We start from the raw sequence: 25,527 nt of genomic DNA on the forward strand, positions 1-25,527 counted from the left end.
GAAAAGCAATCCAGAGTGCATATAAAAGACGAAGAGTTAAGATCTGCAAAAGTGAATTCTTACCAAAAAAAATGGGAAACTGGTTGCGCTCCTCCTTTGGGGAACTATTGTTCATAGAGTTGGACTTCTCATTTGCAGCAGTTGGCAACAAATTTACTAAAAGAAAAAAAAAAAAAAGGGTGAAACAGTGACATATTATCTAGACACAAGAAAGCTCTGAGAATAAGCTATGATTGGTACCCATTTGCTTAGCTCCATGTCAGTATTAATACTACTAGAAGGCAATATTTCTTTAGGTCCCAAAAGCATAGGAAACTGATGTGTTGAGGCAGCTTAGGGATGGATTCCTTTTTCTTCTTTAATTTTACTGATGTAAGATTTAATTCAAACATGGTTTTGTAAGGTTCTTTTTTATTAGTAGCAGATATTCTGCTAGTTATTCTAGCCTCTGCGATTGTAAACTTTTTTCAAAATATGTCTTATAACAAGAAAATAGTTATGAAGCTAGTTTTAACATTACTGACTTCACTGTGCTTATGTATTTCAACCAACATACATATCTTCAAATAAACAGGAAAATGAGTGGAGCCAAGGAGTGTCTGCATTAAAAAGGTAATTATGAAGAGCAAATGCAAATGCTTACCAAAAATCCCAGGGAATTGGTTGGTGTCTTCCACTAGGGAACTACTGTTCACAGTGTTAGGATGCTCTTCAGCTGGAACAATTGGCAATAAATTTACTGAAGCATAAACAATAGGAGAACAATAACGAAAAAACACACAAAAAAAATTAGTATCAATGGTTCAATATCACTAAGGTAAAAACTTTGACCTACTTAAACTATGGCAGTGGCCACTAATTCTCTCTTTGGGGATTTATACAAATTTACCTGGAGGTGTTATTTCAGATTAAAGTCAGAAAAAAAAAAAGCATTCTACAACTTTTAGTCCAGAAGGTAAAAGTGGAATCAGAGGCCAGGAAGAAATGATTCAGCAAAGGTAGGGGGAAAGCACATGGAACTATACGTATATCTTTTTTAAAAATCTTTTAAAAAGACCCATAGTGGGTCTTTCCTATTCTAAATGTGAATAAGCTCAAGTTCCCCTCGCCAAAATAACAGATTAAGAAACAGTCCTGGAAAAAAGCCCACTAGAGACAAGCAAGACAAAAGGGTCTGGAGGCTCTGGGTGGGAAAACATATTTGCCCTATGAGTAAAATTAAGTACTTTGTGAAGGGGAGAGGAGTTCTAAAGGTCACTGTCTTCTCATATAGAACAATTCATAGCAACCAGTAGGACAAGGGACTGGATGAATGATCTAGGGCCAGTCTGAATGGCTGTTTGTAGCCAAAGCAGCACAGCCAAATAATTCAGAAGTATGGGACAGGTTTCCCAGGATTCTTTGGTGGGAAGCTAGTAATGCACAACAAGGAAACAGTAAAAACAAATTCTTCCTATATTGGCACCTCTTTTCATTACAAGACTTGGTTTGAAAGGAATATATTCAGAGGTATGGGTTAAAAAAATACATATTAGCATTTTATGATATTATAAAGCCAAGCAGCTGACAGATTTTAGACTGTCATGCAAAAAGTAAAAAAGTGGCGGTACTGTAATACTCATTAAAGTTAATAGTATGTACAAACTTTTTTAGTTTATATTTTTCATTTTTGTATTTTTATTTTATAAATATATAATTAACATTAATTTCAGATAAAAATTATTGCCACCTCAGGATACCCTAGGTTGCTTTTTTTTCCATGCGAGATACTTTTCAAAACACAGTGTTGTTTATACAACAATAAGACTAGGAATAATGAGGACAACAACTTACAGCTGCCTTGGCAGGTAGTCTGGCATTCTTCCAAATTCTTGAAGTTGTTCTGGTTTCCTAGGCACCCACCATACTTGAATACTTCACATAACTTTGTCTCTTTGTTATAGAAATACCTGGAAAAATAGCCTCTGCAGATTCCAGGGTCTTTCTCATCAAAGCAGAAATTTGGCTTTTCTACGAACAATGGTAAATGATGAGCGGGGGCGGGGAGTGGGGGGAAAGATTAAAAAAAAGATAAATACATATTCCAAAACAAAATAGAACTGGAGGAAGTTTATGAAATAAATCTGTAACTTCAGGCTAAAGACCAACTGTAAAATAACTGCTGCTTTATTGTACTGCTTTTGTTCTATATATAATACTGCAATATTATGCTGAAGCATTATAGGGACATTTTTATTTCTTTTTTTTTCCTCTTTTCAAGTAGTCAGTAAATTATATCTTAGAAAATGAGGACTAATGATTCTTTTAAGTGTCCTCCCTCATTGAAGCTCTAAGATGAAAATTAGTTTTTACTCTGAATCAAAACAAGACTTAAATCTCAGCTGGATCATTTGAATCTAAGTATGCATTCTTGTCATTTATGTAGTCTTTTCAGTTAATATTAGCATAAATTATGCAGAAAGCAATGTTAAAGTAGAAGAAAAAAGGAAATAGCTTTTTAAAAAACAGAAAAAATCTAACAATGCATTTTGTCTGGAACTATCTACTGTTATAAAAGGATACAGGAAACTGGGAGACGGAGTAACTATTCTAATTATCATTTTTCAGCTCATAGTCTGCAATAAGTAACTACAATATCAACCAAGAATAAATTTAACAAATCAATACTGCATAATTTGACTGAATATTAAGGCATGGTATCATGGCTTCTGGCAGAGAAGAAAAATACATAGCCATACAGTAATACCCAAATATCAAGTTCTCACCATATTCTATTTTTTCTCAGAATTATTTCCTTAAAAGAAAATCAGGGAAACAATAATGCAATATATGTGGTGGTATTCTCAAATTCTTGCTAGTAGATGCTTTGAAATATGATTCTTAGCTAACTTGCAGAGAAAAGTATATATAGCTATCATATAAGACAATCAGATCAGAGCAACATATAAAGGCCCTCCTTACCTGTAAAACAATAGAATATTGAGACTAGAACAGTGTGTAGAGTGCTTCCATTTTAATAAAAATTACTATAGAATAATTACTTTGAAGTCCTTAACATTTCTGGAGTAGATTATGGAGTTGCAAAGAAGTCAATCCTATTACATGTATTTTAGCTAAGTATCTATTAAAAACATTGCCAGGACAACAATATCATTAAATTCAATTGATGCACATGATATATAAACATTACAATAGCTCATGATTACTGTTTTCCAAGAAATAATTGTCAATATCTTGTATTTCAATTGTTGTAAAGCTTCAGCAACAGGAAAATGTCATTTTCAGAGATTGCATGTAAAATTGAACCATTAAAATGTTCTTGCATGAAGTACACAAAATTAACTCTTTTAAGCACTCCTGGATAGCTTAATTTTGATTTTTTATTACAAATTTTGTTCTTTGCCCATAAGTATATGTATTCTACATTCAGGTATTTCATGTTTCTTACTATTCAAATGCAGCACCTATTATGTTCACAGATTTACAAATCTAAGTTCACATAGACCAACAACCGGCAAGTGGTGCATGATCCAGCAGTGTGCCCTGTGGCCAAGAAGGCCGATGGCACCCTGGGGGGCATGAGGAGGAGCGAGGCCAGCAGGGCGAGGGAGGTGATCTCCCCCTCTGCTCTGCCCTGGTGAGGCTCATCTGGAGCGCTGTGCCCAGAGATGATGAGGGGAGTGGGGCATCTCCCTGGTGAGGAAAGGCTGAGGGAGCTGGGCCTGTTTAGCTTGGAGAAGACAAATATCTTAAGAGTGCCAAGAGGATGGGGCCAGGCCCTTTTCAGCAGTGCCCAGCAGCAGGACAAGGGGCAACAGGCACAAACCACAACACAAGAAGTTTCACCTGAATATGGGGAAAAACTTCTTTACCCTGAGGGTGACAGAGCGCTGGGACAGGCTGCCCAGAGAGGCTGTGGGGTCTCCTCCTCTGCTCTAAGTGAACTTTGCTTTAGCAGGGGGTTAGACTGGATGATCTCCAGAGGTCCCTTCCAACCCTGACCATTCTGTGATTCCATGAAATATAAAAGGTATGGGCAAGGCATACTATATGCTTTCAGGTGAGAAGGGAAATAAGACAGGTTATGTAGACAGGTAGCGTGCAAGAGTCTACCACAGTGGTGTCTATCCCATATATCATCTATTAGAAGCCAACAGACAATAGAGGACACAGAAACAACTCTTTCATCAAACATTGCATAATATTGTGATTTCAGAATAAGATTATGATATTAACTGAGAAAGGAAGGTGGGTAATAATAAGGGTATGAAAGTAGACTACAGGATTATGACTGATTCTTAAAAACAGCTGTTCTTCATTTAGAAAATCCTTATATTAAAATGGTTCTTGCAGAAAAAGGAAATTAAGTCCAAATAAGTTGAGCTCACAGCTAACTTTTATAGCCACTTCTGGAGAGGTCATGAAGGCAATATAATCATAACTACAAACTAGTATTATACTTCTAAATGCCATGTCTTCCTCCAGAGACTCAGTATTCAAGACTACATTACTGGAAGCAATAGTAAATATGTAATGATGTTGATGACAGCCACAAGCTGTATTTAACAGGGTATGTTCTGTTTTGTCATTAAAAGCAGGGAACTAGGGTCAGACCTTAAAGGAAGTAGTGCCAAATGTCTGCAACATCTGTAGAAAATCAACTTTAGTAACTTCCACAGCATAGATTCACAATTTTTTTTTCTTTTTTTATGCATTAAAAATGGAAAAGACAGTAGAAAATTGGAAAATAAAACAAACATCTCAGTATGAAAATATTCTGTATACCATTCTGCAAAGACAAATAATTTAATTATTCTATTTCAAAATGTACCTGGAAATATGGGTATTTCTGCGAGGAGTTAAATGCACACCAATTCAAGAGGAAGCAAGTGGAAGGAGGGATGAAGGAGGGTAAGCAGAGAAAGAATTGCTGAGTTGTGAAATTTACTCAAGCTTGTATTCAGGGAACTCTGGCTACCAGCATTGGGCCCAATTCAGTTAAGTCTCTAATGTGCAAAGGGGAAGGGTGGAAGTCTTCAAAAGCTGAAGGTGAAGTCTTCAGAAGCTCTATTGTAAGTATCAAACAAATATCCTTGTTAGGAACACAGGTTACCTCAGCAGACCAGCAGTGTTTCAGACAAGCGATTCTCAGTGCTCAAGCACTGGCTATTTAGGAAGTCTGGGTATCAGGCATTTACTTTAACAGAAGTTTTCTCCTATTTTTGCTAACAGTGAAGAAAGCATTTAGTTTATTCTCAAAACATACAATGAGTCCCACACCATGGCTAATAATACAATGCTTGAATCTCTGCAGAGTCCTTCCTTTCCCTTTACCAAAGAAAGAGGAAAAAAAGTGTCATGATGTATTTATTCTGGGGAGAAGACATAACAGCTACCATCTTCAGTGACCACAGCTGTCTTCAAAGTCTTTGACAAATTACAGAAGTAGTAGTTTAGGAGTAAGAACTCACTTTAGTCTGACATTGTTTGTTTTTTTTTTTTTTTAGGAGAGAACTTGGAACAATACATAAAGAATTTAACAAAAGGAGCTAAATCCCTTATCATGTAAGAGTCTTAGATTATTAGGTAAACATAATTACCTTTCTTAATTTTTGCTAACATCATCTTCTGAGGCAATTCTGCAATATAAATAAATAAAAGTATTTAGCAAAAGCAGACATGTTAAGTCTCACCTGTGATACCAGGGTGCTTAGCAGTGAGCAATGAGCACTGAGGAGGAAGAATACAGCATCTCTTCCCCTTCTTTCTTTTCTTCATTATAGAAGTAGCACAAAAGTTTGTTCTGAAGAACTAAAGTGTCATTTCTTTTGTATGAGAAGACCTGCTATATTGGTAACTTGAGGATATGGGAAGTATTGGAGTCAAATTATGACAATATTAAACAGAGAAATTCCTTTTATGTTACTGGAACCAGAATACTGTATTATATAATCTCACTCTTCAAAAGAAAAGTAATTAGCAGACTAATTTAACCCAACTCCTGTAGCTACTTACTGACACTGCTAATAGCTTTGGAGCTGATCTAGTTAGCAATAAAGACCTCTCGCATGCTGTCCAATTCCCTTTGCTATGCTAATGTAGTGTCTGAATAGTTTTCATTATGCTGTTTGTGATATTAAAGCCCACTCGGCCAAGCATATCCAACTATTTTTAGGGTAGTATAGATGATAAACTTGTTTGCATAGTTCTTTCAGTGTATGATCAGTGATGATGAAGTTGTTATTGTCATTTTTAATGGAGAAGCCTGGGTTTTATTGTACTTGCTGGAGAAGCTGGATATCTGAATTCAACCCCACACTCCTTTTTGGCAATTAAAAACAAACTTTCTTCCCCTTCTAGAAGACTGCCTAATCATAAAACTACAAAGGAGTCCAAGGGGAGACCAGCTCAGCCAATGTGTAATAAAGGCTGAAAATTTTTTGGCAGCTGAGAGAAAGAAAGTGGCCAAGGATAGCTTATACATTTTCTATTACAGAACTATTTTGCAAGCCATACAAAATAGCAGCTTCTGAACTTCACCTGAGTCATCTTAAAGGGATCGCTTCATAGTTCGTGTCTTGTACTTGTGCTTTTCTTAACTGCATTATGAAATGCTAGTTTCTCTAAAACTCTTCGTTACCTATTGACCTCTTGCATATGACAGAACAGATAGAACACAATTTTACCAGCTTTTTTATTTTTCTTCTGGAAACATGCCTGTATTATATTTTCAAAACAAATCTATCTGGTAGTAATTCTGTCATGATACATTTTCCTTCCATCTCTGGGACTATGCAGCTGGCATCCTTAAAAAATATTATTCATGACATGCACTTTAGGGTGACATATCATTTGTTTGAACATATTTCCAGTGCTTCCTACTAGTAGGAGGCTGTGCCTTCAGCACTTAAACCCATGACCTAAACCATGGCCACTCACATCAGGCCATTTCACTAATTTCACTCAGCTGTTCCCTTCAGGCCAAAATCAGCAATCATACTTTAGCAAATGATCTCTACTCTTCTGGCACAGAACAGGAAGAACTTATTGTGAGTTTATACAGGCCTAGAATATTCTAATCTTACTTTCATGTCAACCATGTCTTTTTGCTTCTGGTTTCAGCCAAAAACCCAAATCCACAGCTGAGTTAATTTTTTCTATGTAAGCAAACATTTTCTGAGTTTTTTTCTGAGTATTCTGAGTATTTTCTGAGTAGATCTGTTGTATAAATTATAGACCTTAGAATTGCTGTCATGTCCCATATTAGAAGCTTAAGTAGCCTAGGACATATATCTCCTGCCTTGAAAATTAGGCCTTTTGTGCTAGTGATGACATTTGTGATTCTACTCACATCCAGTAAACAACAGAGCATATAGGCAAGCTCCTCTTATTTTCTTCCTTGAAGTGGTGAATATTGGGCACAAAAAAAACCACAATGCAGCTAATTTCTAGGAGACTTGAGTCAGAACTAGGCATCTTGAATCTAAACACTGTCTTAGAGAGTCTTAGAGTGACCAACCTGTATGTAGTTGGGCTCCCTGAAATCTTGTACTGACTTCAGTCAGTTCTGGGAATTAGCCAATTCTGTCTTTGATGGCTTATTCATTCAAAACTTTTAAAAGTTGTTCTGATTTAAGGAGCTTGGCAGTTCACTCATGTTGGCTCATTTATTATTGTGCTTAATATTGGAAAATCAGACACTTAACTATTCACGTTATTTCTTCTGAATTTGTATATATGTCACATAACTTCCCTTTAGCTTATTTTTAGCAGTCTTGACCTTAACATTCTTCACAGTGATAAATGCCTGAGTAGCAATTTGATTTTTCTTTGGTTTTAAGTGTTTTCCTGTCACTTATATTCTCTTTTCAGTCTGATTTCTGCAGTTACTAAATTGTGGTCTTCCTGCAGTAATAAATACTGGAAACATTAAGTAAGACAAATATAACCATATACAAGAAGACTGCACAGACTGAGCCAGATTTAACAAAAAGAACTTAATGAATTATATGGGGGTTTACTGAATTTTACTGGCAAAAGCAGGTTAACTTCTTAGTTTCCTTTATGGCTGATGGTCAACAGCATACTGTGTGCGCCACCAAAACATTCTATCTGCTGTTATTCATTCAGAGAATACAGAAATAACAAGCCTTTATTGCTCCAGTTCCTCACAGCAGATTCAATACTTAGAGTCTTGGATCACTATTATGCATACACCAAACACTGTGCTTGGGCTGAGTACCAAGATGTAGACACTAAACCAGTTCTCATTTTATATAACTTTCAGTTGGAGTTATGCCAATTATATGCCAGTACAGAATGTGGTCCAGGAAATCTGTTCCAGATTTTGGACCTGCTCCAACATATATGGCAGAGTAAAAATAACAATATTAGTCAAAATACTAGCATTAGATTGAAGAAATAATTGACGATCTTCACTCATCGCACCTGATCATGACTTTTTGACACCTTTCATTCCAAATTCTGTATCTATCAACCCCACCTTTTTCAGTTTACCTTCTGTCTTAGCCTTTAAACTGGAATTTAGGACAAACACTCCAAATTACCAGGAAGTTGCATGTTTTGGAAGAGATACTGGCAGCTGCAGTCCTGCAGACAACGCTGCTCCAAACACGGCAAAAATGCTGTGGGTCCAGCTGAAACCCAAAGCCAGATACCAGATGTAAAGCACCAAAAGCCAACCTGGTGACAGAATAAGACACACTAGCTTCACATCCTAGATCCCAGGTCTTTCTGACACTGAATGCTAATCAAGAAAAATAACTTTCCACTTTTCATCTTGAAAAAGATTAATCATAATTTTCTAAACAAAACACTGTAGAAGTGAAGAAAATGTATTTTAAGGAAGGTTGTTCTCTTAGAATGACATTCCCAACATTCATTCTTTAAACTTATATGTATGTATTAACTGTTGGATTCAGCAGCAAGTGTCATCAACTTCTGGGTTGAAAATTTAATAAATATAGAAAGTAACTTTTAAGCTGGTTAACCATAGGGGGGAAAAAATCATTAGTTAAATCCATTATACAAACTTATGACTCATGGAAGTCATATGACAAAGGAAGAATTTTAAGTCTAGAAAGACCATTTGTCAGACAAACATGATTACTATGCAAAATATTAATGCCACAATTTGAATAATTTTTAACTCCTTAAAATTATGTTAATATGTTTTGAACACTCACAAAAATGTCGTCTTTCAATTCTGATAGATATATCTTCCAGATAACCATATAGAAAAAAGTAGTATTAATTAATACTCAAAAATCTTCCCAGTCTGGGTCAAGTAGAGGAAGGACATCAGCTTCTTTAGCCATAAACCTTTACAGGAGTGATGATTACCAAACAACAAATGTAAGTCTTCTACACCCAGTTTGGTGGGTGGCAACCTTTGGCCCAAATTGGAAGCAACACCAACTCATGCCTTTTAAGCTTCAGGCACCACAACCCTACCCTCTATACTGACAAACACCAAAAGTGGCATTTTCTGGTTGGAGAAAATGACCCAGATATAGAGATACCAGAATTATCACTTAGGCCTTGATACAAGAAATCTGAAATCTGTAACTGATTTTATAAGCTGTGCTATAATCAGCACAAAGCTATTTGCTCTCCTTAAATATTGTAGGGTTCAGTTCCCAAACATAATGAACAGCTAGAACTTTTGATAAGACAATTTGTAGAAATGTAAGAACAAAACAACAGGTAGAAAAGGAGCAAAACATTTTTGTGTTAGTTTTGTATACTGGTTAAGCACAACCCTGAACTTCCATTACCTGTGTAATGAATTTCTTTGTATGATTTTCTGCCAAGAACTGTCATCTGCTCCTATCCAGTAGTTTCTTATGATTATTTAAAAACTTAGTACTTTAATTCTATCTTACTGCTGTATGTATTCTCTTTAATCAGGTGTGAAGAATCTAAGACAAAAACAGTATAGTCTGGAAAAAGAAAAATATTGGAAATAGCTTTTATCCTAACTGAATTTTAGAGAAACAAATACCAGTATATGAGCACCAAATTAGTAATCTGCACTTCTAGTAGTATCTGAGACTTCAACATGAAAAGAAACTGAATTGCTTGTATGAATGTTCTTTCCCTTCTCGGTCAGTTCATTAAGAGTTGGCTGGAGTCCCATTTCAGATTCAAGTAGGACAGAATTTCACTGACTTTGTGTGTGCTTGCATTTAGGGCAAGATATTTCTATTCAGGAAGATGTTTTTCTCTATGCCATGTTTTTTTCTTTTTCTTTTTACTTGAAATGCTAGATTATGTTTTTTAGTAACTAAGGAGTTATGATTTCCATATAATTTTTCCTCAATGGGATGTCATTTCAAGATATACCTGATTTTAATATCATTAGCACTGCTTTTACTTATATGTGACTCCTGAAAACAGAGCAAGACTGTGACTGACTCTTGTCACTTCTTCCTTGGAGCACATCTGATCTCTGAGGCTCATTAGTGAATCTTGCTGGAAGCTGTCAATGGCAGAATGGGAGAGAGGTTACCTACTTGGATGTCTAGAATAAATTTAGTGACACAAACCATAGTAATTTTTATCAGGAAATACAGATGTGTTGTGAAACAGACAATGTAACAGATTTAAGGCCTGATCTAAATACTACATAGATGTGAATTCTGGAAGGGAAGGGAGATGGGAATAGAGACATTTACATTTATTACAAACAAAGCACAATGCTATAAATGAGGTTGTCTTATACATATAGTCTGTTTGGGTCAGAAAATCCAAAAAGGAGCTTCTGGAATCAATTTTCTGAACTGAAATTTCTCAAAGTATTTTTTGTAACATATATAAACTTGCTGTGCTTGAAAGCAACCTATACTAATCCTAGAAGGTACAAATTTATATCCTGCAAAGCAACTCAGTACCTATAGCACATCAGCATTACCAGCATCTCAGTACCTATAACATACCAGCAGTTTCCAGTTTTATGGAAAGGCCCAGGGCTGGAATAAATTATGAAAATAGGGCAAACAAAGTGACACCTACAGAGATCTGCACAGTTGTAGGGTGCTACCAGGGCACATATCTAACAGGCAGGAAAGATTAACAATCTGATTGTGTCACATATTCTCAGAATAACCTGTAAACTGTTCTCTACTGCAGGATTGCTCAGTATCACTGTCTTGAGCTCAGTAACACTTAATGACGTATTTTGCTTCTGGGCATGTGTGTCGTGTATGTCAGGCATACGTGACTGAAAAGTATTTTCTATTGAGAATTAATCCTTCTGTCTTACCTCAAAGTCTAAATAAATGAACATCCAACATAAGAATTCACTTGGGGAAAAAACCACATAGTTGGTATACTATCTGAGGGTTACCACACACCTCCGATGAGCTTTTTATTCTGGAAATTTTTTTTGTATTTCTGTTACCCCCCCCCCCCCCCCCTCAGTAGCTCCTTCACTCTCGCTTCCTGTTTACACAGCCAGACACATTCCATCTAATTCCCATGAGTGCAAGATCCATATTAGGTATCCAGAAGAAATTCTCAATAAGACTTTAATTCCCTCAGTCTCTAAAAATATGAACTTTTCAAATTTCTAGCTCCACTGGCATTAACTTCCAATTTAAGAATCTTCTTTCATACGCTCCTGTGAGGAACAGGAGTTAGTTACTTTCACAAGCCTGAATGCCTTAGTTAATGACAAGGATCACTTTTAATAGCAAAAACAGCATTCACAAGGCACTTCTGCATATTCTACTGTGTATCATATTTTGCATCTCCTTTTCCGCTCTCTAACGATTAATTGATGAGGTTTCAATAAAACAGATCTTTTATGACAAATAGCTATAATTCACATTTTTAGTTAGAATTATTTACTACTGTAGTTCTAATTACATTGAATCATAGCAAATGTCCAAGATTCTGGACAGCTCCTATCAGCTTCTCAAGTGAAGGAGAAACCTGGGATCAAAAATTATGTTAGATACTCTGAAAGCAATAAACAACATCTGTACTGCTCACCAGCTTAGCCCAGCCTCAACATCAATTTCCCTTTAAGAACTCATTTAAAATGGGGCTCTAGCTAGAAAATAAACTTTCTTGCACTGGTGTCTCTATTCCACAGGTCCACTAAAAAAATTCACACTTTCCATATCCTGAACTTTTTATTTTGCACAATTTATTTTAATTAATGCACAATAATTCAGATGACTACAGCCTAGTGTAATATTTGGGAATATAATTAGAGGCACCACATTACTGTGTTAATAGGCACTGAAGAGGGTTTCTACTTCCAAAATTCATACAGTTCGTTGATGAGAAATAACAGATGCAAATGAAGAACTGATAGAAGGATAAGAGAATGGGTACTGGCCTGTTACCACACACTTCCTCTGACATTCTTCCAGCGTTAGAAAGTTGTTCTCATTCCCGTGGCATCCACCATATTCAAATATTTCACACTCACGGCTTTGAATATTGAAATAATAGCGCATGTGGATTGCTTTACATGGACCTTCATCTGCTTTCATGGCACAGACTGAATGCCCCACTTTCAGTGGTGGCAAAGCAGCACCTGTAATATAGAGAAGGAGAATATCTGTTATTAAGCTATTTAGCTTCACTACACAGTGTAACTTCAAAATGAGATTGCTCGTGTCTTCTGCTAGAGAGGCACTGCATAACATCTGTCTGTAACACTCTGAACACATAACCATAGACGTAAAAAGAAAATCATCATCTGCATTGGAACACAAAATCCATTCAATCAAACCAAATGTGTGGTTTCAATTTTCAATCAAAATAGCTCACATTAAAAATTTCAACTCCTCATCATAAACCTCTAAATAGCTATGAAAAGTGGCTTAGTCACAGGAGCTACTGAGAAATTCTGAACAACGAATACATCGAGAAAATCCTAGTAGCTCCTAAAACCACAATGACTATTCCTGCATGAAAAAAAGCAGAAAGAGGGTTCTTTGTGCTCAGGTCCATGCATTTCTAACAGTGATCATAGCTCATGAAAACATCTCGTAGTGAACAGTGCAGGAAGAACTAAGTAAGGCAGCCCTGCAGAGGGCACCATTCCCCTATCAGATTACACTTTACTGGTACAATCATAAGGTCATCATATTGTCTTATTTTATTTGATGTCACTGTTCTTACATTAGAGCTTTCAAGAGCTAAGTACCCAACTAGAAAGTTAAGGCAAAAAGAAACTGTATCTTTTCAAACCGTGTCATTTCTATGTATTCCAATATACATTACTAGGTCAGGGAATGTTTTCTAGAAACTATCAGATATATACCGTGAAGAACAACACTAGCAAACTTTTATACTGTCAACATCTATAAGGAAATTCTGACTGATGATGCAGTTTGTGATACTGTTCCCTTATCAATATATGGTTGAATATATTTTCCTGGTTTGCTTTTTCAAGGAACTATTTCACCCTAGAGGATTTTGAAAGACTTACAGAGCTTGTATGCTTGCAATAGCAGCCAAAAGAACAGACCTGAAATTTTCTATTCATTCATTCTCCCAGAGCTTACCAGAGCAATGATGTCTCTTAACATGTATATGAAAAGTATCTATCCATGCTTTTTGCAGTCATCCAGCAAACAGGATTTTTTTAAAAAAAAATGAATGAGAAGAGTTTACATGATCTGTTTACACAGCTTCCTACTAGTAACTAGATTAAGTTTCCATTTTTAATTACAAGAATCCACAAAAATCAGGCTTTATGACATGGAAAAAAGAAAATCTGTATAGCTACTACCTACCTGCTCAGTGGATACCTAATTTTAACATATAAAATTGCCCTTATTATATTATTTTTAAATTAAATGCACAGCTGATATAATCCTCATAAATACTGAGGTCAATGGAAGTTTAGCAATTTTATTCCATTTCAGCCACTTATAACTATTAAACCTACAGGAAAGAAACAATTTTCAGCACTAAAATAGTTTATCTCATAGCATTTAAATCCTTGAAAAATTAACAAACTTTATTACACAATTACCATCAACACAAAAATTGTGGCACACAATTAGGTCTTCCAAAAATGGACAATGTGATGTTAAAATACAGATTAGGATGGCTAATTCCAAAATTCTCGTTCAATATTCAGTCTCTAAAACAGATTTCTGAATTTTGTTTCTTGCCAGTTTCCTTATCTGAGTCTTTCTGAGTCCCTGAAGAATTAGGATTTAGAAGTCAGAAGAAATTGCAAGTTGGACCTCAAAGGTCTAAATTTCTCCAACAGATCTGGGAATCCTTTGGAAGGGATTTAAAAAGGCTCAACTTGAAAAGTTGAGAGGATACTGCATCACAAAATGAAATTTTGGAATTCCCCCACACAGTAATAGGGGAAAAAATGCCTTCAAAACATTAAAGTTCTCAGTAACTTTTGGAAGAACTCCTGAAATGGTAAAATTAAACATTCAGAGTTCCACAGAAACTGATCCAACTCAGATGCAGTTGGGGTGAGCACTGGCAGCTAGTTTATAAAACATGTTATTTTCTTGGCAGACAAGAAATGAGATCTACTTGACCTGTGTCAGTGACCCAGTTCAGTCTACAAGAGTTTTTGAAAACTTACTAGGTTTCCTAACTACTGGAATTTCAGACATAAGGTTATGTCAGCTTGTTTTTTGCTTGCTACATTATGCCACATGAATGTTGTGGGCTATGAAAACAGAAATAGTGTGCAAGCGTAGTTGCAAAACTACACAAGGATGATGAGCAAATGGCTCAGTAGAGTTTATCTTGGGAACTTTCTGGTCTCAACTCCTTGATTATTTCCCATCAAACCCACAGAACATTGTTTTGCTTACCTCCTAAGGCCTTTCCTCTGCAGTCACAGTGACACTGTTACGAGTCAAATGTACTGACATCTGCTGCAAACAGACTATCTGTGTCACGCTTTTTGGCAATCAGACATTTATTTTCTTAGGAGTGTTAGAAAGTTACCATTCTTTGACTAAAATCTGTACCCTGTGAAACCCCCAGGGGCCAAACCCTCCAACTCTGAACAATAACCAAGTGACTCGAAAAAAGAAGTCTCAAAGGGATTCATGGGAACTGAATCATTCTTGTGTCTGGGAACAGTGAAAGAACTCTTCCCCATTATTTTACACCTGGGAACACTTAACCCACACAGCTGATATAAAATTAGCTCTCCTTCTCAGGTTAGAGCAGTAGACGAGAAGGCAAGCACGTTTGGCCCGTAGATCTGCATGCATACAAATCTGCCTGTACTCATGTTGCACATGGAATATACCCTGAGAAAATCAATTCTCTAGTATAAGACCTTCTCCTCTGCTCTTGAACAGTAGAAGAAATTGTTCCTACTACATTTTGGGTCCCGTGTGAAGAACACAGGCTATAACATTTAGAGACAGTATCTGTCTGGAAGGTCAGTGAATATTCTTCAATAGAAATGTGGAAAGGAAGTTGGAACAAACTTTCATGGAGTTTCTTATTCAAATTTTGGCATATTTCTATGGGATAAATACCTTGAGACCTTTTCTGACAGCTGTCCAAATTGTTCTTAAAAAAACTCCAGTGAAGTAAAATTCCCAGCAGTCAGTCAGTTCCTAGCAACCTGAAGCAGTCAGTTCCAGGATTTCACTGCCCTTCTTGCAAGACAAGCCTTTTTTATAATATACAGCCTAAATATTCTTTATTACATATTATTTATTTTGTACTTCCTTCAGTGCACAGACAGAATAATTTAAAACCATATATATAGCAAATTTGTTTTGATTTTCTAATCTAACGTTCGTGTCTTGCAATTCAACACTGATGCAGGACAGAAAGTGGCTTCCTGCACTCTCAACCTTTACTTTGGGGTCTGCAGGTTCAGCTCCTTCCTAGGCTGCTTGAAGCCTTTGTAGTGCAGTAGTCCCCTAGCACTTACTGCATCATTTCAGTAGGCCACTTCTGCTCTACTTTCTTTCTGATAGCTTTAGTCTCCTTTTAATTATTTCTATACTAAATAAACTCCTTTCTTCCAATCTTTTTATTATCCTTGCTTTCTAACCCTTTTTCAACTCTCATTTGGATCTCTTCATATTGATCTGAATTACTGTAAAGGTACGCTGCTCAGAGCTGAACAGAATCCTTTACCTGAGGCATTACTGGTGCCAAATAGAGTGGAATAATTATCCTTTTTTTTTTTTGCGTTTTTTTTTTTTTTTTTGCTTAATACAACACAGAATTACTTGCCTTTTTTTAGAATATTGCATTATTTTTGTAATGCTCTGCAACTTGCTTTTACTTCCTAGTAACTATAACCCTGTTATACTGGTGCTTCAACAGTTATTTTCTACCTCATATTTATAAATGCATCAGTTCTCCTTCTTATGTATAGCATGTTGCATTTGTCATTTTAAAAAGCAAATGAGTTTAATCTTCCACATTGGACCTGACCAAGTTGGATATTTATTACTCATTGAATTTAGGCATCTGGTCCAAAGAAATTTAGTCTACAGAATTACAGGACTGTACTACCCTAGACCAATAACACTGAGTTTGTTTTGACAGAAATACATCAAGTAATGGTTAGAGCTGATGCTCCCTGTCACACAAAAGTTATTACTCACCATACTAAAACCAAAATAAAGCAAAACAAAACCTCCTCTCCTCCCTCTCCTCACGCTCTTCAACTTTTTAATACAATGACTCCATTACATCAGCTACATATGTTTTCATAACAGAAGGCGCTAATTGTCCGCTGCTCTGTCTTAACAATCTTTCCACCCCATAGTCTTGTGGTAAGTCCAAAGTAATGCTGATGAAATGGCTCACAATGAGCATGAGTTTAGTGCAGATATTTTATGTCACTACTTTCTTCCTCCATTCCTTCTGTTTTCCTACTTTTGGCAGCTGTCAGAAACAGGATACTAGCCAAGACTGTTTCTACACAGCACAGACATTCTCACATTTGCTGTCATTTACATGGCAACTTCCGCAACTCAAGGCACTGTATTTAACACATGAAGAGCTACTATTAACTAACGCAGAAATTTCATTGAGACTTCTAATAACCTCCAGTTAGTCATGCTGTAGCCCTGAGCACTTGGACCTTACATGATCAGTGCACAGCACTGTTACCGCTTTACCAGTAAGCAGTCTAATATTACAAAACCAGAAGTGGTGAATAATGTGTCTAATCCTCTTACGCTAATACAAGTAAAACCAATACTTTTTTCCCCAGGCTGTAAGCATAATATGACTTTCAGACTTTTAGGAATAATCTGCAGGGCTGGTTGTTAAAAATACATCCTTTTAATTAGAAAGTGAACTAGTTTCTGTATTATAGCTACAGCACACTAAATATGAAAGACAACAGTATTATTGTAGAGCTGCTTTTCAGAACAGAACTATATAAATTAAATGGGAAGAAGTAAAACTGTAATATTTCTGACTTTTTGTATAAAATACTTTCTGGTTTTGTTAGCTTAGGTTATGGATTCTCAACCTTATAAGAGTTTCTGTGGTTATCCTCAATTATAAAGATATGCTGTCATTTTTGCAGGCTTTCTTGTAAGTGTCTCTCTTTGATAAGTGATATCAATACTAAGCACCTTGTCACTAATGAATAGCTGTTTCTTCTCTCTCCGTCTTTGTCAGTTTGACAGCTTCCCACCCACACGCTGTTCAGTGCTCTTCCTACCCATGTGTTTCCTACCCTTTCTTTAAGCAGTCACATTTATTCTTGATAAATTTTCACAGTCAAGTAAGAAGCATATTGAACTTGTGAGTCATTTTCTTCAGGCTTTGGAACATCAACTAAAGTGCTCCCAACCACATATGGTATTATTGAACAATATACAAACTAGTGATTTTACATCTTTTATTTTTGTTATTAACCTTACTTATTGGTGGAAAGAATTACAGGTTTTGCCAGAAGAGAACAAATTGAGAATCCTTTTTTATTCCACTGGACTTGACTTGCAACCTTAATTATTGCTGTAATTTAAATACTAATAGACAAAAAAACCCTCAAATTCACAAAGCGTTTGTACCCAATGTGATCAAAAAGTATGATATTATAAATAATGGATGCATACAACCTATTTTATCCTTTAATATGTGAAACTAATTGAATTCTAAGTTGAAGTATGTCAATATTTTATAACCATCTAACTCAGAAAATAAATGCTATTAGTGAAATCACAGCCTACAGAATTTCTACTGTTATTCACTGTAATTCAACAGAGATCAGAATTTCACTCTTAAGAAACCACAAATATGATTTTAATTACCAACTACCTAATCGTTTTATAGAAAAAGAGTACTGCAACAACAATTTTTTTGTAAACACTCCAAGCAAGTCTTCAGTTGTCACAAAAACAGAGTCCTAGTTTAATTTCTAAGCATCACTTTTGGTTGTTTTTTACTTTGGCATACAAGCCCAAAAGTTCAGAACTGTTCCTCATCCTAAATCAGTTACTGGTTGCACAATCTTAAATAACTGGTTATAAAATAACCAGAGATAAAATAATGCCGATTAATTTCCTTAGGATTATCTTCTTATTGTCTTTTACAAACAAAGTAAATAGAGGAAAAATATGAATCCAGTAGATTCCTTGTTCTGGTGGTGAAGTGTTATTTTAACAAGCAAGACAATTTGGTCTTCATGAACTTCAAGCAGACTAAGGATTTTTATAAAACTAATAGTTGCAGGGCAGAGTGAAGATAAACATGACTTTGCCCTCAAACAAGAAGGGCATTTATATACTTCAGAGAGAAGTACATAAATGAAGTATGTAATTTCATTGAAATATTAAAGAGAAACAAATTTATTCTGTATGAAGCAGTCTCGACTACATAACTATGTTCAGCATACACTTAATGTGGAACAGTGTGCATCTTAAATTGTAGTGACTAATTGTGACAGTCCTAGAGCACTAGTTTCATTTGTAGTATAGCCATGATTATGCACAATTAATATTTTTGTCTCAAGGAACAGTGATGCAAAAGTCTGATATAAAGAAATAATCTGGATGAAAAATCAGACAAGACATAGACAGATCAAGTAGAGTGCCAACATCACTAAAAGTTTTCTCTTAGCTGCATTCCCAGCTAGGCTTCAAAATCAGACTTTTCAAATGGGAAAAGTATCCACTGTGTAGTTCTCTGTAGCTTAAGACAGACATCACAATTTTAAATAATTGTTCAGAGGAGAGAATAATATTTTAGTACAGCACAAAAAGTGTACTTTTCCCTCATCTGTTGCCTCAGAATTTTCTGGGAGGAAATTAAAAGATCTTTCACAACAATATCCAGTATAGAAGTTTGATCCACCTCACTTAATTTCAATGAAGTTAAAGTAAGCAATGATCTTACAATGGTAAGAATCCGAGAACCTCCCCAGTTCTAACAGTCACACTTCTGACATTATTTTTATTAACAAAAATCTCTAACTGATGAGGTTTTACTTATCCAGCACTCTCAAGTCACTTAGGGCTATACAAAGAGCTTCTTCAAGGCCCAGAAAAACAACTAGGGTAGTAGTTGCATCATCATTAGACCAAACTTTGTAAATTAAATGTGACTTGAGCTGTGCACAGGAGAGTTAACATGAGTCTACAATGTTATTAATCATGTTTCTGCTCCATTTGCATGGGGAGATAAAACCTGAGTTTACCAGCTGCATGTTCTTTTTGCAAACATTGAACTTTTCCACAGGTCGTAAAGAGCTTTAAGGGAATAATCTTGATATCTAACATAATGTTTGGTTAGGATTATAAGGTCCAAAAATCATGGGAAACAAAAGCCATTAGAGAAGGCAAAATTCTAAGCATTGCCCTGTTAGTTAGGAACCAGTGCTTAGTAACCTTGTAGCTTAGTTCCAGTTTCAGAAGTTTCCCAGAAAAATCTCAACTATGGAATTGCATCTACAGTGCATTTTAACATAGCAGTTCTTGTTGTTTGAGATAGTTTTGTGTCGTTTTGTAACCTCTTACCCAGAACATCCTCTTCGCCATCATCTAAGTCAGGAGTTGCATGCCCAGTGATACAGACGAAGAGCAAGATAAAGGTTAAAGGTAAGGAACATCCCTTCTTTCTTCCTTTCATCTTTCCTGTATAACATATAAATGACAATATACACTTTAATCAAATTCTTTGAATGCTCTTCAAAAGTCATTAGCAGGGTAGCTCATGGTCACATGTAGGTAGCTATACAAACTGGAAGCTTTGGAAATAATGTGAGCTATGTTAATATAATTATATTGTTAGCACAACGAAAAACAAGACAGGATTTATAGTTATGCTCAGCTGATTTCAAGTCTCCTATCCCATCTTCAGTACAGATCAGAGGCATTGCTTTACTTTCAAGCCACAATCGAAATCACCTCCCAGAACACATAAATGATTAAAATCTAACACTTCATACTCTTAATGTCCTGATCAGTTTGACACATTGTATAATTGGCTGGCATGTCCAATCCTTCCAAATAAGTTTCACTCTGTCTGCAGATCCTAGATTCATTTCCACAAGCATAGGCTTCTATTTTTAACAAATATTTCATCAATTTATAGTTACCAAGTTCCCAGACTTCTGTGTAAGTTGCATTTCACCAGAGTCTGGATTTTTTGCAGCATGGGCTTCGATGCTTTAAGAAATATTTTGTATCTTGTAGATCCCTTTAATATTAAATACCTCACTGAAGTGCAGAGCTATTATTTTTCGCATAGAACCAGTACAACCATAGTCATTCCACAAAGAAAACTTTTATTCCATGGCAGCCGGCACATTCAAGTTGCCAAAGATGAGGTTATGCATGCACATATGAGATTACCTCTAGAAAAGTTTTGTTTTAACTTTTTTAGAAATACATATTTTCCAACTAACTACAAGTTCCGTAAGGGTTTTAATTAGACAACAGACTCAGTATCTCCTTTAGCTACCAACAGATAGATTCCCAATAGATACCCTCTTTTCTTAAAGTACAATACTAAGCTTTGGCTAAGTTAATTAATATTAATTTAATGGAAATTAAAGATCTAAGGACTAGGACGTTCCTAGCCTTCAGACACTGTTTTGTCTTTAGTGGTTTTGTTAACATGCCTGTGAAGATAGTATGTCTGCATCACCTAAAACAGTGAGGGCAGGACAGGCTATGGGAGTAGATGACATGTCACTGTGCTTAGGATACAGCTTTATAGCAGAAAGGCTAAAGACATGATGCTGAAGTAGCAGGTGACATTAATAGAAGTCATCTTTAACAGATTAAACTTTTCTCTGTCAATGAAGTTAGAATAAATCATTACTATGGTACATCAGAAAACACTAGCAAGCAAAGATGTCTCAAAAAGGGGAAATATGCATTGTTTTCCTTAGAAGTTTTAATTTGTAATCATTGGTATAGTTGTGACCCTTCATAAAGGAACTTGCAAATTATCCACAACCTCAGATGCTCATGGATTAATTCCAAGTTTGCTCCTGGGTTCTTCTTTTCCATATTCGAGTTTTTCCAAACATGACAGCAAAACTTTTACTAGTTCAGGAAAACTCTACTTAAATTTGCTTTTGGATGACCCCAAGCTGAGGCCTCAATTCCATCTTCCAGGAATCTACAGAGTATAGATTTAGACTGCAAAATGTAGTAATCCATTTTTACTCAGTCATCAAATAGTTCCAAAACCTTGTTCCCAAGTAGAATAAAAATATAGGGAACAATCAGCCGGAAATGGAAAACTTCAGTAAGTTTCTCTTTTTCGTATGAAAATAGAATTTTGTATATCATGAGCTACCATATGTAATTGCCACTGTGACATTATGAGGATAAATTAGTGCATTTGTACAGAGAACAAAAATCTACAGTATTTCTGTTCTTCCACTGAACACCTACATTTCCCTCAAAAGAGTACCTTGTCAAAAGTAGGGCTTCTTGATGCTTGGGCAATTTCCTAAGAGGAAAAATTTAGGCTGTATAACTGCCTATCTGCCTTACTGCAAATTCTACTGACCAAACACTATCTCCTTTATCTTCTTGCTAACCTTTCCCTAAGGTCACACATTCCTAGAACATTGTGTCAGGTATGGGTGGAGGTGGGATGAGGGGGGTGAAGGTTTTAGTACTGAAATGCTTAAATCCTTCTGTAGTTTATTTCTTATAATTCCTAAAGGAAGAGTGAAATCTACGATCAAAGTGAAATTTGCACTGTTTTTTCAATTAAAAAAACGAAACCCTCTAGAAAAGTCCAAGTTTTCCAATTCAATGTTCAGCTGCTCAGTAACAAAAACTTAAAGCTGTAAGCCTCTTCTGACATTGATTTTATTTCTTTTTTTTTTTAATATATTCTGTTTATTTTTACTGTATTTATATTGAAAGCACAATTCAAGATACTTCATCTATGATGTTTGGCTCAGTAAGAGATCAAATTGTGTACGTTTGTGAAGGAGACTCTGTCATGGGAAAGATAGGAAATATTTTGAGTTTAAATAAGTCATGTTAAACAGTCTGATTTATTTAGGTCAAATTCTGAAAACCTCTGGGAGGAAATATAGCCCCTTACTCCACAAAGGTCCTAATTTAGGACAGCCAGGAATCAGTCCAGCATTAATATTGGCTTTTCTTTACGTCAAAGTGTCATTAATGCAAATTTCATAACTTCCTAAGACATTTCCTTATGAACTGGAACTCTACTGCTCCCAAACTACCTACCTTTTGAACAACACATTTTTATATCTATAACAGACAACATCTGAATTACTTGACAAAGGACATCAAAGGTCTATGGGTAATAATTGGCACTGATTTATTTACAGGTTTAATTAAATACTGTCATTTGTGAATAATGCTATTAGGTTCCCTCAAGCTGGAATATAGATAGGCAAGGCAGACCACAAGCTATCAAAGAAGTTCCCAATAACAAATCCTTATTACCTGCTCTTATAACTTGGGCCTTTTCTATCCTGCCACCTAAACACAGAAATACAAGAAACCTCTCAAGATCATTTTTTTTTTGCTACAGATAGACATGTATAAAACTCAGTGTGTTCTCCATGCAGTTTGCAGCCCAGTCTCTGGAGCCAGATCTTTTATGTGTGTGTGTATATATATAAATATTTAACTTTTTTGTTTGGTGGTTTTGGGGGTTTTTTGTACTTACCAGTCCCTTCAACACCAATTTCTATAGTTACCAGAATGTTTAGAAGAAAGCATTTCTTTATCATGTTATTTATCTCTAACTAGCTAACTGGAAAAAGCAACATAAAAGCCAGCATTTCCGGTAGTAGCCAAAACAGACAGCTTTAGAAAATGGCATAAAGTGACTTTGTACAAGTGACACTGTACAAGTGACTCATTCACACTGACAGCCCAGGAAATGGAAGTGCACACACATGCACACAAGAAAGACAAAGGATATAAGTTAACAGAGGAATGAACAGCAGGAGATAGGATGTGCACACTCAGAGGCTGAGTTTAACACAGCCTAAAATTAAAGATAAAAAGGTCTAATTAGACGGATTACAGCACCTCTGATATAAAAGCAGACCTTTTTCAGTTCACTATACTTCAGAAACATTATATTTGCCCTATGATATCTTGTACTACTTACTAGGATACTTGTATGACACAAATTTACTGAAACGTACCTGTAGCATTGTCTCCCAGCTGGCAAAGTCAGTGAGTTCCCTTAAAAAGTATTTCATTACATGTGTTATTTTACAGCTGTTTGAAGTATCATGCCTTCTCATTTACTCCAGAGTCAGTATGAAGAATGAAATAAGTATGATTTCTATCACCTCGGCTCTGATGTAAACTGAACAAAGAATGATGCTACATGCCTTAGCTTTTTAAGGCCCAGAGTCAGTGCTGGTCTGTCATTTAAACTGGCTTCTGCCAGAGCAAAACCTTGCAGGGTCACAGTAACACCATAAGAAGGAAGGCGGCCCACTGTGGATCCTCAGCACACAAACATCACTGATTTAAAGCACGAGCTATCGAAATCCCGCTCCCACCCCCAACTTCTCTTCTTCCTGTCCCCTACAGTAGCAGCCCTAATAGTCTGTATCAGTCCTGAGACCAGAGAGTCCATCAGATTCCTCCAAGAACTTCAACATCCCTTCTTGTTATAAAAGAGAGTTTTAGTTGGTTACTTACCTCTCACCATTTAACATAAATGTTGGCTTGCTGCTGCACTATTCCAGTCTCTTAAATTCCCAAGTGAAAACTGGGAAGTGAAGTGAAAATTGGACAGTAAAGTAAAAATTTAGAAAAACAAAGGTCTTCATTAGCTGTAATGCTAAAAAGTTTTATGACCTGATGTCACTGTTTCAGATTTTAACTCCTGCATCGGTTCTGGTTTTATTAAGGTTGTAAATGCTGCTTTACAAACACAACTGATACATTAATTGAAAAAAACACCATGCTGTGTTTTGAAAGTGAAACACAAAAAAAACCCCCAAATTAGTAAGCCTATCACAAGAACACCTTTCTTTTTTCACATAACTATAGACTTTTCTTGCCTTTTCACTTTCCTTTATCAACTTCTTTCACTTGTGCTTTAAAACTGTTTTTCATTTTCCCAGCTTAGCTCCAGGACCTATTTATTCCCTTCTCCTAGTCAGCTCACACCTGGGATCAGGTACTTTTGCCATCCTACCTCCACTCAACTTCTCTTGTGACACAGCTCCAGATCCTAATTTCCGCCACCATTGAGTTCTTCTTACCTAGCTCAGTCAGGGCCTCACATCCATGATACCCATCACGCAAGAGCTGGAAACTGGATATATTCTGGGATGCAGAGAGATGGTGAGAGTATGCCTTGGCAATAGTGGCCTGCAAGTAATTTTTGTAGCTCCCTGGTCATGCAGTGCAGTACACCTGATGCAACAGTCTAAGTGAAACATCATCTTGAAATTAAGAGTAATTTTTTAAAATAGCTGTACTTTTTGCAGGAACGCTGGATTTACCTTCATCAAATCATATAACTACTAGTGATACCTTTATAATGAATGACTGATGATTTTGTTGCTACTTCTACTAGTCACAGGGAAAAAAAAAACCAAAAGAAAACACATGGCACAGGATCCAACATTATGAGCTTATCATAAAGGACATATTGAGAACATCATTTAAATTTCAGGTTTCACCTCACAGAAGATCGATTCAAACAGAAATAAGGAAATAAGCCAGTTATTTATTTAAACATGGCAACTGCATCTATCCAACGTGACAATCTGAGGTAAATCTCCACTCCACATATACAGCCTAATAGGGAAAGGAAATACTCTTTTGCTCCTAACAAAATATTTTTAAATGTAGACTAAACTAAATCACTAGTTTCCATAATTTCATAAATCTTAAAAAACAAACCACCAAACCTAGCACACTCAAACCTGTACTACTTGGAAAGAAACTACATCTTTGTAACAAAAATATTGGTCATTTAGTCCTACTCCTAAATAGGGAATGCCTTCAGCATCCTAATAATAGGTACTCTCAGAGCACAAAAGCTACTAGCAAAACAGATAAGCAGCGATATTAGTTAGGGTTTTAGGGACACAGT

At 36.0% G+C, this 25,527-nt stretch overlaps 1 protein-coding gene across 6 annotated transcripts in view; it reads right to left on the bottom strand.

Annotated features, from left to right (window-relative positions):
- The window catches only part of TFPI (tissue factor pathway inhibitor), a 35,940-nt gene that overhangs the window by 6,019 nt on the left and 4,394 nt on the right, over positions 1–25,527 (bottom strand). For 3 of the 6 annotated variants that reach the window (XM_056348064.1, XM_056348065.1, XM_056348069.1), the window contains 7 exons: positions 24,120–24,189; positions 19,971–20,087; positions 12,368–12,568; positions 5,601–5,639; positions 1,834–2,010; positions 644–739; positions 64–156 (listed from right to left, as the gene is read on the bottom strand). In XM_056348064.1, coding sequence (XP_056204039.1) covers positions 64–156; positions 644–739; positions 1,834–2,010; positions 5,601–5,639; positions 12,368–12,568; positions 19,971–20,087; positions 24,120–24,129 — 733 coding nt within the window. In that variant the 5' untranslated portion in view covers positions 24,130–24,189. The remainder of the gene's footprint in view (positions 1–63; positions 157–643; positions 740–1,833; positions 2,011–5,600; positions 5,640–12,367; positions 12,569–19,970; positions 20,088–24,119; positions 24,190–25,527) is intronic. The other 3 variants (XM_056348067.1, XM_056348066.1, XM_056348068.1) reach the window with 2 other exon arrangements.

Source organism: Falco biarmicus, chromosome 8, assembly GCF_023638135.1.
Source record: "Falco biarmicus isolate bFalBia1 chromosome 8, bFalBia1.pri, whole genome shotgun sequence".
NCBI lineage: Eukaryota > Metazoa > Chordata > Aves > Falconiformes > Falconidae > Falco > Falco biarmicus.